General features: G+C 40.3%; 1 protein-coding gene across 2 annotated transcripts in view; it reads right to left on the bottom strand.

Annotated features, from left to right (window-relative positions):
* The window catches only part of si:dkey-215k6.1 (transmembrane protein 132C), a 168,377-nt gene extending 154,162 nt beyond the window's left edge, over positions 1-14,215 (bottom strand). Inside the window, exon 1 of one of the 2 annotated variants that reach the window (XM_057361482.1) lies at positions 13,561-14,215. In XM_057361482.1, the coding sequence (XP_057217465.1) occupies positions 13,561-13,660 (100 nt within the window). In that variant the 5' untranslated portion in view covers positions 13,661-14,215. The remainder of the gene's footprint in view (positions 1-13,560) is intronic. The other variant, XM_057361490.1, reaches the window with a different exon arrangement.
* Between the last annotated feature and the right edge of the window lie 1,634 nt (positions 14,216-15,849).

Below are 15,849 nucleotides of genomic sequence, written 5' to 3'. Positions count from 1 at the left end.
TAGGGATAGGGTTAGGGATAGGGGATAGAATATACAGTTTGTACAGTATAAAAACATTACGCCTATGGACTGTCCCCACGGGGATAGTCAACCAAAGCCTGTGCGTGCGTGCGTGCGTGTGTGTGTGTGCGTGGAGCATTTTAAAGTGTCAGAGAAAGACACAGAACGGGACTTGCCGCACGGAAGTAAATTTCCGAATGAAAGTGTCTTTACCGGTCGGTAACTTTACTTCAGACGGAAGCGGGCTGTCTGACAAGTAGCCCCGCCGCTCGCGACATCCTTTGACATCATACAGTGGTCGCGTGCACACAGTTCCCTGTACTAAACAACTTGTCAAAGTATGTTCTGTGCACCTTCTGAGAGAACAGTCAGCTTTTGTAGGCGGAGTTTGGAGGAGAGAAGTTTTTTTTTTCTCAAATCATTTTGCAATGTAGCCTATAATAATCCAACAGTTTTAGTTGATTCATATTTTTATTTTATAGGCCTAATGTGGAATGACAGTTTTTAATGAAGTGTTTTGTTGTAGGGGTACAGAGTAACTTACATTACATTCTTTTAGCAGTCAGTTATAGGCCTAATTAATATTCAAATTAATTAGGCTATTCATGAAGGGAGAGGGCTCAATTTTTTGCTTGAATTTACCTTGTTTTGCTCAATTTTATATTAAGTTGTATTGTATTTTATTGAAAAGCAAGACAAATTATAAAAAGCACATCTTGACTATTCAGTTTGTGCAATAGTGAAAAAAATAGCTTAATAAATAGAAGAAATGCAAAAAAACATGTTCAGTATTATTCGGCCTTCGGCCAAGTGTTTCACATCATGTTCGGCTTCGGCCAAGAATTTTCATTTCGGTGCATCCCTAAAAAGAATAATCGATCATTTTGACCCATACAATGTATTGTTGGCTATTGCTACAAATATACCCTTGCTACTCCGAGCAAAGTAAGAATACAACTATGCAAAGCACTTGCAGATGAAAGAAAAATAATCAAGTTTTTTGAAAAGCTACACACTAGGGCTGGGCGATGTGTTTAAAAAATTATATTGATAATCGACTTAAAAATCATCGCGATATCCAATAATATCAGGTGTGTTTGACTTCATGCAACGTTGCGCAGATGATCAATCTGCGGATACGGACCGGGAGGGAATTTGTTCCCAAACAAGTGCCAAACAAATACGCACGCAGGCACGTGCACACACACACAGGCGCGCCACGTGCACAAACCAGTGTTGCAGTGACTTCTTTCATCAGGTAAAGCGCGTAGATAAACCATACAGCTTTTATGCAGTAGAAAAATGTTGCAGGTTTCCTGAATTTTCTTCCTACCCGTCAGATTATCCTACCAGGCATGCGCACATCAATGTTACGTCTTTTTTTGCGCTATAAAATCATCCTACCTGTTTATTTTATACTGCTATGGGATATGATAGTGTATTTTCATTGTTAAATCATTCTACATATTATTTAATACCTATAGTACAATTTGACTGGGTGTTGCGCTGTAAATTAATCCTACATGTTTCTTTTATGCTGGTACCTGGTAGGATAATCTGACAGAGTATTTACGCTGAAAATTTATTTTATGTGTTTATTTTAAGATGGTAGGACTATCTGATAGGGTATTTTGCATTGTAAAATCATCCTACCTGCTTATTTTGTTGATGTGGTTTAGATTATATCAAATTTTGCCCTGTGGTAGGAAAATCTGTCAGGGTAGGACAATTCGAACACCGGTACAGTTCCGCGAGCGTGAGGTTTTGCTTTACCGACGCAGCTTGTCTTTCTCTTGGTCTTTCCGTGCAGCGACCAGCAGAAAACAGCAACACATTCAACTGACCGAACAAAACAGCGTTTCCAAAATTCTGTCACTGTTACTGACTGCCTGGGCATATGAACATTAACGTTCACGCTAAAGCCTACATCGCATGATAATGTTATAACGCGTATTTTCCATTATTATCAATTATCATCTGGTATCGGTCTGTTGTAATCGACATCGGGATATTTGCGAGACATCGGCGATATACGATAACATCGTCACATCGCCCAGCCCTACTACACACTATAATACAAGAACTGTAATATTGTGACAATTTTTATATGATATTGTATTGGCAGGTCCCTGGTTATTTCTATCTCTAGTTAGTTAAGAATACAAGAAAAAACGTAAACTACAAATATAAAGAAATATGTCCAAAAAAACACATACATTTACTATCCTGCTATTATTTTTACTATAAAATGTTAGAAAGTTGCTTCCCTTTTTTGGGTAGCCACATTTGTGTTTTCAACCCTATAATGAATTTATTCTGGAATCTTACCAAGGTGACGTCAGGATGCCTTTCTGCAGCTGACAAGAATATTACATTATTACAGCCGACTCTCAAACGTAGATACACAAAAATACTCTCTCACAAACACATTTGAGATGTTTACTTCACACTTCAGTGGTCAAAAGTGAGTCAAGTCCAAGGGTTTCAGCACAAATAAAAATAAATATTTACATAAAATTACATTCTATAAATGAGAAAGCAATATTTATGTTGTGTTCTTTGAAGTAAAATAGACTTACAAAGCTACAAACAAGTTTTATAAGGTTCAAAGAAAGGGCAAAATGTGGCCATGGAAAACTAAATAAAATTACATCAACTTAAAAATGATTAACATTAGAAGTGCACTTGAGGGGGGAAAATGATACGTTCAAGTGTAAAATAAGATCCTTAATAACTCAAGACACATGCAAACTCATACAAGACTCGTAAAGCCTATTAACACGATAGCGTTAGCACACCCACACATTCAGTAGACTGGCCTGTCTCTCCCTTGGGGCCCAGAGACCAGATGTAGTTCACTCACAATCCTACTAAAAATACAGCTCTGACTAACAGAAGAGATTAATTAAAATGAACATGGTTCACAGACTGCCCCTCCCTCTCTGTTTGTCTTTCTCTTCCTCTCATTCTCATACGTGTGTGTCCCCTCCTGTTCAACTCTTTTTCTTTGCTTTCCGTCCTTCTCTGGGTCTCCGCTGGGATTTCACAGTCAAATTCCATCAAGGTTAATGTTCGTCTGCATTCAGCTCTTGGAGATTCTCTTCTCAGAAAAGCTGAGCCTCAAACGAGGACGCCGTCTCTCACCTGGGATGTGAGAGAATACGTTAGGACTCGCAGGTAGGGATTTGAAGCGCACGGAATTCGCGGCTGTGTCTAACAGACCAAAGCAGTTCCACAGACTGAGCAGATTTTCACAGTGAAAGATTCTCCAGGCTTTGTTGGAGTGCTTTTAACCCCTGGTACAACAGCTGTACAAAAATACCTCAGGCGGCGAGCTGTCACATCCGAGGTGGAGGATTCGGCTTTTTGTAAACGCACAATATAAAGGATCGACCTGATGTTGTGGCCTATTAGTCGCAACAGACAGAAACAGAGGCCAAAAGGTGCCAGCAAGACCTAGCCGCCAGACTTCGGCCTCTCTAAGAATGATTAAAAGCGCAGTATATATCCTGGCAAATGAGCAGATTAGAGTGTTCAGATGCTACACCTGTCCAAATATTAAATATCAACTGCGACTTCTATTAGACTTCTAGCCTTTCAGTCTTCTAATAACAACAGATTCTAATCTGTGGGAAACGTTTGGTTAATGCATGAGTATATAGTTCATACAAAAATGACAATTCTGTCGGCGCTAATAGCCTAGCGGTTAATGCACAGACATATAGTGCAACTGCACCTTCGGCGACCCAAGTTCGAATCCCGACATGAGGTCCTTTGCCAATTCTGTTTCCTACTCTCCACCTCACGCTTCCCTGTCAGTCTCTACTATCCTGTCCAAAGCATGAAAAAAGCATTAAAAAAAGACAATTCTGCAAACATTTAGTGACGCTTATGAATTTCCAAAACTGTATGGCTTTCTTTCATGCAACACAAAAAAAGACTGCACAATTTACTGGTGTCTCTTGTTTATTGTAAATATAAAAAATATGTTATTTTTTTATTTTGGGTGATCTAATGTTTAAATACTGTACCGATTTCTGTGGCTGCATATCCATGAACACACACACAAACATGCACAGAGGCAAATAAAGAAAACCATAAAAATGCTAAACTAAATAAGCAGTCATCGGGGTCCTCGCTGGCTCCAAATCTCCAAAACGTGCTTACTCATCTAGCCTGAACTGCAATACCAAGAATTCTCTGATGTGTTTTTAATTTGTTTGCTGCTCCAAATATCTGAGGCACTGCATTATGCAAGAACAAAAATATAAAAGAGGTGCAAACATGAAAAGAATTAGACAGAGAGACAGGCACATTAGCTCAGTGATTGTACTGCTAGCTTTGGGAGAGCAGAAATGACTGAATTTGAAATTTACTGTGATTTTTTTTCTACTGCTGAAATGCTCGCCTCCCTCTGTCGCCTCCAAAGCCATTATGCCGATATTCATGCTATTTATTCCCCTGCCTGGTAACAGCTCTCAGAGGAGCCATGTTTGTCTTCATACAAATGAAGTGCTTTTGTTGGTTTGTTGGCTGTTTAAATAAAAACTCAAATTAAAAGTGTGCCACTGACACATAATCTTAACCGAATGGTTCTCTCTCTCATTCACATACACACACATTGGTGACACTTACCCAGTGTGGCCCTGTGATGCCCCTTGATAAATGTAGGAGTGCAAACACACTTATACCAATCTGATCTAATTCAAACGGAGTGGTGATAATTTCTAACCTCTGATAATGAATGTAATTTCATTTTTATCCCCTAAGCATCCCTGAGTGCCTGAGCTTGGTAGATGTCTCTCTTTTTTCACATAGACAGGGGTCCTGATAACCTGAGAGACTGATGTTTAAAAAGGACACAGCCTCCTGGTTTTGCTCTCGCAAACTGTCTGTTGGTTCTGTAGCACGAGATGGCAGATGAGGTAAAAGATATGAAGAAGATTGACATCTTAGCACCTAGGTTTGGTTCAATGAAAACGCTGTGATAATGTGGTCCCTATACAGCTCAGGATTTCAATTCTATAGGACTTTTTGCACCCGTTTTATCATCTAAGCAAAAAAGTGCAGGGATTATCATTTAGAAAAGTGAAAACACACCTCGCCCCAACAAAACCCATAATTTAAGAAAATTTATCTCCATTGCACCATGTCAGTACACGTCAAAACCTTTGTAAGTTTAAAGGTCCAATGTCTCATTTATTTGGAGGATCTATTGACAGAAATGCAATATAATAAACATAATTATTTGTTTAGAGATGTATAAAGACTATAAATAATAAAGCGTTATGTTTTTATTACCTTAGAATGAGTCCCCTTACATGGAATTCGCCATGTTTTTACAGTAGCCCAAAACGGACAAACTGCTCTGCAGAGCACGTTTCACAAATGCGTTATCTCCTTCGGCAAAGAAGCAAAAACATGACGACATCTTAGTTCTCTGTCAGCCACGGTAGTGCTTCGAAATGGAGGGGGAGCGGTGGAGTGAGCTGTTTTTTGCAATTTGCAACCTCACCACTAGATGCTGCTAAATTTCATAAACTGGACCTTTTAACCCTAATTAGAAGCTACAGTGGAAGCAATGATGCCCTTAGCAAGCAACACCAATTATTAAACATGGTTCAGGTTGAGGGAAACATGAACATGCAAAGGATGAAATCGATGCCCACCTTCCTTTCCCTTTAACTCTGTAAACAGAGATGCTTGCCATGCCAGATTAGCGCTCTCTTCAGTATCAGATCTGCATAAAGGCTAATTTCTCCAACACACAAACATATCATCTATCTCTTTCATAAGAATTCAGAGGTCAGGTACCAAAAGAAGCTACGCAGGAAGTTGGCCAGAAGACACGCAGATGGAAGAGGTGACTGAGGTCCTCAAACTTCTTCACTGTAACTCTCTCGTTTTCTTTAGGGTCAGTGTGTTCTCTACTGTGACGATAATTGGGAGTTTGGGGACGCAAAGCTATTTTACACAATTACCTATTTTATACTCTCTCTTTAAAATCAATTAAACCAGTCAACATCCTAAGCTTAATATCATTCTAGTTTTTCCCAGGATGTGTTTGTAAGTGAAAAGAGGATGTACATGGAGCATGCAGCACACTCTTCAGAAAATCCTTCACAGCCTCTAACCTCTCAGAATACAAAAAACACACAAACAAAGCCACCTGGAAGGGAACACACTGTACTTGAGAATACACAGCATGTGTGTGTCAAGCATACAGCTCCTCCAGAACACTTTGGAAAGTAACTTGGTTGTGAAGCACAGAAAGCAGAACTGTTTTATCAATGATGAGAGAATAACTGTGAAAGACGACATGTAAAAAGAATAACTGCACTGAGTAATAGTATCATCTTCATGTGCAGGTTTCAAGGAGAAGAGGAGCAGCTCTAAAGTCTTCGCTGTAAAAGATTCTGACTCTCAACTACAGAGACGTGAACTAGTCCCCAACAATGATTCTCTTGTTTCTCAAGAGAGACCCGCGCAGACTGATCTTCTATCTTCAATCCTCTATCTGCTTGGGATACTTTTGGGTTAAGCCCTGGGCTAAACGCCACCCTTCCACACCGTTCTGAATCTCTTCTGCACTAACAGAACTGAACAGGTTTAACAGAGAGGGAGAGGTAAGAGATGGCGAGGAAGACAGGGAGCGTGCGCGTGTAGAAGTACTGGATGACAGAAAAATGACAGCTAGAGGGGGAAAAGGAGGGATGAAATGAGGGAGGCAGGTGGAAAAAGAAAAGCAGGCAGGGGAGGAGAGACACACCGAGCATTCGGCTTGAAGTAGAACTTAGACGTAATAAAACCGTCTCTCTTTCCAAGCATTCACTCGCTCTCTTCTATGTAACGTCCTTAATTACCTCTCTCAGGAATGGCAAACGAGTAAACAGCACTTAAACAGCCAGCTGGGAGAAATAGAAAGAGAGACAGGGACTGGAGAGCAGTTTAACAGCTCGTGGATTGAGGAGAGGAACCGGTAAACATATGCCGAGATGCAACTGGCCAATAATACTACAGCAGCACAACAATATGCCTGATATGTTAATCTAGCTCATGTGTATGTTTATGATATGATGAGGACACCAAAAGTGCTTCCGTGAACCGGAAGTTGCGATCGTGTTTACTTCCGTATTCTGACGGAATTTTGAATACGAAAAAAATTGGGCCGTGGCTTGTTTTTCCCTACGATTTGATTGGATGTATAAAACAGCCGTTGCATTTTGAAATGGAACTGGGAGCAGACTGACCTGACAGTTGAAGGGGAGGAGTTAACAGATGCCCCGCCCAAGCTGTCTAACTTACGTCATTTAAGATGGATAGTCACTACAGGACGGAAGTGCATTTTCAGATTTTGACTGAAGATTATGAGGGCACATGAATTTTAAAAAGAGAAGGACCCACATTGGTAAGCCATTTACAATAAACGCTGCAATATTTCAAGAAAAAATAGGAATTGTTATTTTCAATTTCACTGGGACTTTAAATATGGCTCAGGTCCTTTCCCGAATCCACCCTTCTTCTATTATTTCCTGTCACCTCCTCGACAAATTAAAATACAAAGAAGAAAATTAGTCATTCTGTGTTGTTAAACTTTTTTTTGTTACATTTAAAGATTATTAGCTTTCCACCATCCCTTAGCAGCATCTCAAAGCAGTTGCACTTCAAAGAGGTCAAATTTCAAATCTGTTAGTGACGTGAGAATTCTATGTGGAAGCAAATATCACAGGTCTCTTTCACTGCATTTCTGTGAAAAAAGTCCCCTAAAGATTACAGCACTCTCTCCCCCTAAAGCAAAGTTTGAAGAGGAGAGAGAGGCAAGAGAGAGGAAAAGGTAAGTGATGTAGGTTTGTCTTATCAGGGAAAAGCAGGCAGGGATATCTCTGAGGCCTCAGGGTGAAGGGAAAACACTCCTGCCATTTCACCCAGAGTAAAAAAGAGGGAGAGGGAGCGAGCGGGAAGAGAAGAGAAGGGGGCAAGGAGACAGATGGGTTGTGGCACACACAGGCAGCGCCCGCTGTACCCTCTCCAGTGCCCCTCTGCCATAATGAATAACATTATGGCTGCATGAAATGTCACCAGCCCCACCCATCCTCCCTCTCATGACGAATGGAGCCTCAAAATGTCAGATGTGCATTAATATCATTGTGTGTGTTGCACGGATGTACTGTAGGTCTTAAGGGTTATTATCAGGTACACACATGAACACAATGATGTCACTTGAGATGTCATGGGATTGGAACAAAAATGCCAACAGTTTATTAGGAAAAAACAAGACGCCGATCAAACTTCACTATTTGCAAAATCCTTATCACATACTGGAGGTTTGTGTCAAGGTCTTTTTTGTGGCGATGGACAAGTTAACTTTTTATTTAAATCGTTAGAGGGCTGTAGCTATATCATAAAGTTTTGTTTCAAATGCATAAGTAGATTTGACGTCTTTAAAGAAAACAGAATTCACAAGCAAGAGTTTAGAGTGCTTAAATTTAGCGAGTGTGGTTATTAAACATTGACTGCTAACAGATAAGGTCTGGTCAAATCATTCTTGTCTGATTACCTCAAGAAAATTGTGTTTTTTCCTATTAGTCGAGCTATTAAACAGAACAAATACACACCGGGTCGTTCATCCGGCCAACAGCAGCGAGAATTGGAAATTGTTTCTTACACGATGCGAAACATTTAGAACAGATTTCCGCGCCATGCGGGACGCTAATTTGTTTATTTCTATTTTTCTTCCACAAGTTGTTTTGCCAAGAAAGCTTTTTTTGTCGTGACCAGAAGCATTTTTTATCCATTACTGCATCACAGGCCTACAGAGAGCAGTAAGGTCACGCCAAGCAGACAGACCATCTGACAGAACTTATGCCAGGCAAAGTGATGGAGTGATCCGATGCCAAGATCAGCCACACACGCGTGCACACAAAGCCCTGTGGAGGCGCCCCACCCAACTCTGAGCAAAGTCACTCGGGTCTCATCGTCCGTGTGTGTGTGTGATGCCAAAACTCAGCCGGACAGGCAACATGTTGAGGACTAATCACTCTCAGAGGCCTGCAGTTAACGCGAGCCTCGATCCATCACACACGGCCTTATAGAGGTCAGCGGACACATACACAACTCTGGCGATGCTCACAAAACACACTCTCTCAAAAATACATAAAATCCTATACCTGAAGGTACATTTCACACAGTGTTGACTTTTAGCACTTTAAGCTCCTCTGCAGACCGCTACAAAAGTGCTCTCTAGAGGAACAGTGCGAATACTGACACATCAAGTGTTCTTCACCATGGCACAATGACTTAACAGTGTCAGCTTTTACGCGGCAGCTTTTTTGCCCATAATGCTAAAGAGTTGTTTTACTTCAGCAGCAGAGTGCCCTGAAAGTCTAGCTCACTCAGAGATCTCTCTATGGTAAAATTATTTCAGAAACATTTCATTTCCTTCTTCGAAATGGAGCGGCCTCTTTATTGCGGTCTGAGCTTATATTTAATTACAGATGATATATTTCATTCGTTCGCTCTCGTTTTTGTTGTCCAATTACTCTCTTTTCTCTTCACAGCTCTTAAACAGATTGTCCCTGACTTTATTTCTATTTCATTCCTCCCTATATCATCTCATTATCTCTCCTCTTCTTTATCTTCTCTGCCTCTCTTGTCATTTTCTCTCAATCTGAGGTCATCGGTATGACGGAGTTCAGGTAAACACTGACAGAATCGCACTTCCTCCCAATTTGCATAATGAGGCCTATTTGACTCTAATTATCCTAACAAGTAGCACCACCCCAAAGCCTCTCATCACCCTCTTCTTAATGAGTGTTAATTATTCCATCTACACAAACAAGAGGCACCTCTAACATCTCCAGTATCCTCTCGTTTTCGTGTCCCTTCCTCGCTTAATCGCATCACAGGAAAGAGAACCCAGCACAATTGATACAGAAAATGGCTATAGTGAGAAGAAAGTAAAGAATGATGGCCTAATAGTAACACAGAAGTGCAACTGTAATTTCCAGAGCCAATAGCATATGGCTACAATACATCCAAAGCAGAGTACGGGTGTGTGTCGAGTACAGCTAAAGATAATGCCAATAATTTCTCAGGCGTTGTGAGGACATGTACACGTTAAATGAACTGTAAGCCACTACTGACGGAGATACACCTTCCAGTAGATTGTAAATATAGAGAATATTCAAAAATTGAAAGCAGCAGCATAAAATAGATTCATGGCATGACAAAAAATATACATCTCGATTCTTTAATACCTTTTACACTATTGTCTAGCCATCAAATCATCATTCTTCATTGCGCTTTGTCTTGTAATTTGTGTTACAGTCAGCTCGTCTCTTTCATGCTGGCTTATTTATCTCTCTGTCCTTCCATAATGCATAAATCTCCTAATGCAAAAAGTAAAGCGTGTGCGCTCACATTAAACACACCGCGTACTATGCGCAAACTCCAAATGTTTCCACGGCACAGCCATGCTCCAATGGTCTAATGATTTTCTTCTCCTCCTCATTTATCCTTTCTGAATCCGACCGAAATCAATTTGCTGAGATGAAAGTTTTCAATTTTATTATGTTTGCAAAATGGGAACTTGCTAACTGGTCTTTCTGCAGTTGTAATGGAAAATCATTTCCGTCTCTGCATACTTTTTTCTTTCTAGCTTAGGAGTGACAAAATAACATTTACAGACTTGGTATGGAAACACAAAGTAGTATATTAGACAAAACATTTACCCTTAGACTCCCAAAAAGCAATGTTCCATTGTTGGATTTTAAAGCCGTCGTGCAACCACAGCTATCTAAACTGACGAAATTGTATGCAGTCGATTCTAGGAAATTGAAAAGGGGAAAAATAGAAGGGACATGACAGAAAGGGGAGCGAGAGAGGGAAATAGAAATCTTTCCTTTGGGAGTTTTATTGTCTTCCTCAGGGTCATTATCTCAATTAAAAACATGGGAGATAATGATCACAGTCATTACTTTCACTCATCTGTAGCCCTCCTCTGCTTTCTCTCTTTTTCTCTCTCTGGATGCCAATCTGTGGGGAAATATCTTCTTGATTATCCCTCTTTGAATATAGATTATTAAAAGTACACACATATGTACACACTGCACACTTCCAGTTGTGCGCTTTCCTGTCTTGAATTTGATCTGATGAATTTAAGAAACTCTAAATAGTATTCTCTGGAAGAAACTCTAGAAAGTTTGTCAAAAAGAATACCCACAAAAGCATGCCTGAATGCCGGAGTTGCTGTGTGTGTGCATGTGCGTGTATGTGTCGGAGTATAGAAAGAGATTTAGGCTCCATATAGAGCAAATCATCTCCCTGGTGGCAGCCAACCCTCCAACATATGGGTCCCCTGCTCACCTCGCAAACATGGCCAGGATGTCTTTGCCTGCGTGTATGTGTATGCGTGTGGCAGGGCAACCCGCTATTCTGACAGTTTTAATCACACCTCTGTTTTTGTTACAACTGCTCAGACCTGTGCACCCTGAAACACACGGGGATCTGACGATATCTACCCTCAGAAGGGAGGGATGCTGAAGATGAGAGAGGCGGAGAGACATTTTACAATCGTCTTTCACACAGCTAAGAGAACAAGCTCAAAGCCTTGCTTGTAAGACTGTTCTTCTGTAAACATCCATCTGCTTTTGTCAATTAAGTCCTAAAATTCCCAGAAGCGACGAACACCTTTCATCCCATGATTTATCAATGCAGTCGTTGAGAACAGGTGCATATTTAGGCCTTCAGCAGACAAACAGCAAATTTGGTCTAATTCACTCACAGATCTGTCTAGCCTACAGCCGTCAACATTTGGCTCGCACCCCACTACCGCACACACACATTAACATTATATAGTACCATTTCTTTTTACCTTTTGCTTCTGCTACGCAATTCAAACAGTCATCCCACATGTCAGCAGGTTTGTAATTATAAAAAACTGAAAATATATATATAGCTGGCACTTTCATAATAATACTGACACATCTGCCAGGTGTTCTTGTGGATCTTCCACAGCTCATCAGACACAATTCTATTCATTCAAACGACATATACTGTTTGAAAGTGATGTTTGACTGCAGTTTATTACACACGGTGGTGTGAGGCCACCTTTGCTGCGGAGGCTGAATAACAGTAATGATGATGATGACAGTTTCAGTGCAAGATCAGCAAATGTTGTCTCCAGAGTCAACCTCTGTGATAACATCTAACCCCCTCCACACACACACATGGGCAAACTTGTCATCACTCACGTTCGCCCTTTCACAAGATTTTCCACACATACTTTCTAATTTTGCAGTCCCCTACACTCTTGACTTTCTGTCCGTCTCTGTAGCACACCCACAGCCTAATTGTTTGTTTGTATGTCATGTCCAGTTCCAGACTTGCTGGGATAGTGCAAGTAAAAATAGATGTGAAGGCCACTGTGGGCTTCCTCAAGTGGAGAGAATGAACAGAAACAGCACGCTGCTGGGACGAGTCTGGTCATTTCATCACTGTCGCTTGCATCTGCGGAGGGTGAAAATAAGGTGGCTCACCTTAACTACAGCAGGTATCTCTTTATTTAGCATCTATTAGGATTTAAGAGCACTGTCCCCTTAAAACTAACTGCATTGCATAGTAAAATGTATTTTTGTAAAGAGTTAAGAACCATTTAACAACGTAGATCATGTGACTTTCTCAGACAAATGCCACTGGTCTCCTGATGATAAAAAAAGAATAAATAATAGGGTTTTCTAAACAGCATTAGTTTCATGCAACATCTGTTAATCTTGCATACTTTGTTACTCAACAAACCATCTAATTTAACATGCTTAATTATACATGAGAGAAAGAGAAAATATTGCGCTATGAGACCAGATAGTTACGCTACCAAAATGTACAAGTTTTAACCATTTTAATCTAGTCGCACATGTTAGCCTATTTTAAAAGCATAACCATCTTTTTATGTATAAAATAATAAAACCTTCTAATACAAAACATTGAACATCACGCGTTCTTCCTTAACGTAAGAAAAAACCAATCTGTCCAAAACTGCATCCACACGATATTTGGTTTAAAAAAAGACATCGGAATCATCGCATATCTACATCTGTTTTACTAGCCAACTACAGGCATACATAATTAAAGACAAGACCGCAAAACAACAAGGTGAGAAACCAACATTTCTATTATTTACTACGCTCGGAACAACAAAACACCATCACCCTGTCGCTGTCATCGCGCACCGCATCCTCTCAAAGACCAAACACATACAACACTTATCAAAAAAGTGTGTATTGCTTTATAAATATTTCAAGAGTGAATTAATATGTCAAAATGGGTCACACTGAACAGAAAACAGCAGGGAAACCCGTGAAATACAGTAACTTTATCCTTTATGGAGCAGCGCTGAAGACGTAAAAGCGCACTGGCATTGCTCATAACAGTTAACTGGCTAAGTTTGGCTAGATAAAGAATAACCGTTTTTTCTACGGTTATGTATCCAGCAGATAAAATACTTCATAGAAGTAAAAGAGCAGTTTTGCAACAAGTTCTGGGTGTGCGTAAATGTTGCCTTACCTCGATGGAGAGATACGACGAGGAGCGAGTGCAGTAACGTCATCTTTATAGCGATCATCTTTGGCTTTCGGGGTAGTAGAATATTGTTCAAAAACAACATTATGAATAATCTAGTTTGATAAATTGCTGAATAAATAACATAATCCTCGTGAAACTCATTTGAGAATGTAATTGGTAACAGCAGATTCGCGACGTTCGCGGTCTCCCCAAAATTCTTGTCCGTTAAATGTCACCACAAATTCCGTTAAAAAGAGAATAACACCTCTCAGTAAAGTGGCAAAGCCGTATTAAAACACGGGGAAAGTCTCTCTAATGTTCATGTGAGGCTATTATTCCCTTCTGCGTGAAGTTTATAAAACACAAGTGTAGAGCTCCAGACCGGTGGCTGTGTAGCAGGAATCACGCGCCGCAGAAGTTGGCGTTCTCCGCGAGACAGCAAGCTCGCGGGCAGGAAAAGACGCGCGTCCTATGAATCCTTATCTTGGCGCACAGGAGCGCAAAACCACCGTCGGTCGTCGCTAACTCTCTCTGAAATGTTCCCATCGCTCCACTGACGCGGCTTTTGCGTTGACATGTCTGATTTTTAGCTTCGCTTTGCCTCAACGAACTTGGTCGGGTAGTTCTCCAGAGACAGAAAGGCCAACAGTCAAGCTGGTACTGGTACCCCAGCGCAAAGAGAGGCAAGCGCGTGAAGAGGAGGTGGAACTGATTGACATTTTAAGTAGCCAATGGAGTTTTCCGGCAGAACAGGTGCACAGAAAAGCCAGCCAATCACATGCGGAAAAAACCCTCACGCCTGCATCCAGAGAGGCATATAAATCAACAAAACTGAACAAAGAATGCGCTAGATTTACGCGTTTCGTTTTTGTTTAGTAAAAGAATGAAAAATGAATGAATATTTATAATTTACATTTTCAAGTAAAATCTTTGGCCATTTTATATGGTGTCATGACGTGTATGATTCATTCAACAATAATAAAAAAATGTTAATATTAATATTGTTAATAATGACAATAATAATAATACGTTTAATTAATTAAGCGCCTTTCTCACATTACTACAGTAATAAAAACTTTAACGTAAAGCGTATGCTGGTTTAAACATTAGAGACAAGTCAGTTAACTCCAACAAATGTGATTTGGATTGATATGAAGACGTTTGACTGGCTTAAATACATTTAGAATTCATAATTTGCAGACTTGAATATTTCAAGTCATTGAATATATAATAAACATTGTTTTCTCAGTAGGCCTATCCCTGGAGGTCGAACCTATGTCCCTGGTGTTACAAGCTTCATGCTCTACAGTTTACTACGCTACAGAAACGAAATGCTAAACATTTCAGAATATATTTTAAATCTTAGGGGGAATATATTTAGAAGTGAGCCTGCGCGAGGAAGTGTGCTGTGTAACAAGACATCTCAGTGCAAAGTTTCTTCAATAGAGGAGTAATAGCGACCCCTAGTGAGTCTTGAATAATAACTTTTCTCTGTGTGTGGCCCAAGCAGTACATGCTTGTACTGTACTGTACTGGTGTCTGAGCATTCCTGTAACCACGGATCTATTCTCAGGAAAAGAATGTGTATAGCAAAAGACCTGGTTTTGGTGAAAATCAAAGGTGATCTCTATTATAAAATGTAACATGTTCTTACTGTATATTGCATATTTATCCACTTTCTCCGTTTGATTAAATGCAAGTCGAATTTGTCTCAAAGGGTTTTTATTACTTTTTCTCCATTGTGCAAGAACTATATTTCCAGCCATGCTTATTTTTCAGCAGGAGGGCAGACTATTTCCAGCTATATTGAGTGTGTGAATGATGAATGCAGCAAATGAATCTGATGCATTCTGTTTCCTTCTGCGTCTAATCACCAGGCTCAGCTTTTGGGAATCAATGGTTCTGGTCCACATTTTTGGGCACACTGCACTGTGCATTTAGGAGAAAAATACAATTGGCCCTCTTCTTCTGGTGTCTTCTTTTTTTTGTCTTCCTGCACTCCTCTTTTTGTGACACACACCAGCCCATTCTTAATTCGCTACTCATTTTATATCAGAGCTCAGGGAAACATCTTTCAATAGGATGAATCCTGCTCATGTCACGACACCGAGATCACAATCATTTCATTTTTCAATCCTTTATCTAACTTGTTATGTACCACATTAATACCTTTAAAACTTCCTCTTGCTAATAGCAGAATGTGTGAACCATCCATCCATTCTCCAAGGCCGCTTTTCCTCCGCAGGGCAGCAAGATGGCGGGAGACTTTCCCAGCATCACCAGGAAACACCT

Source organism: Triplophysa rosa, linkage group LG2 (genome assembly GCF_024868665.1).
Source record: "Triplophysa rosa linkage group LG2, Trosa_1v2, whole genome shotgun sequence".
Lineage (NCBI taxonomy): Eukaryota > Metazoa > Chordata > Actinopteri > Cypriniformes > Nemacheilidae > Triplophysa > Triplophysa rosa.
The sequence above is the reverse complement of the archived record's forward strand: the minus strand, read 5'-3'. Positions and strand labels throughout refer to the sequence as shown.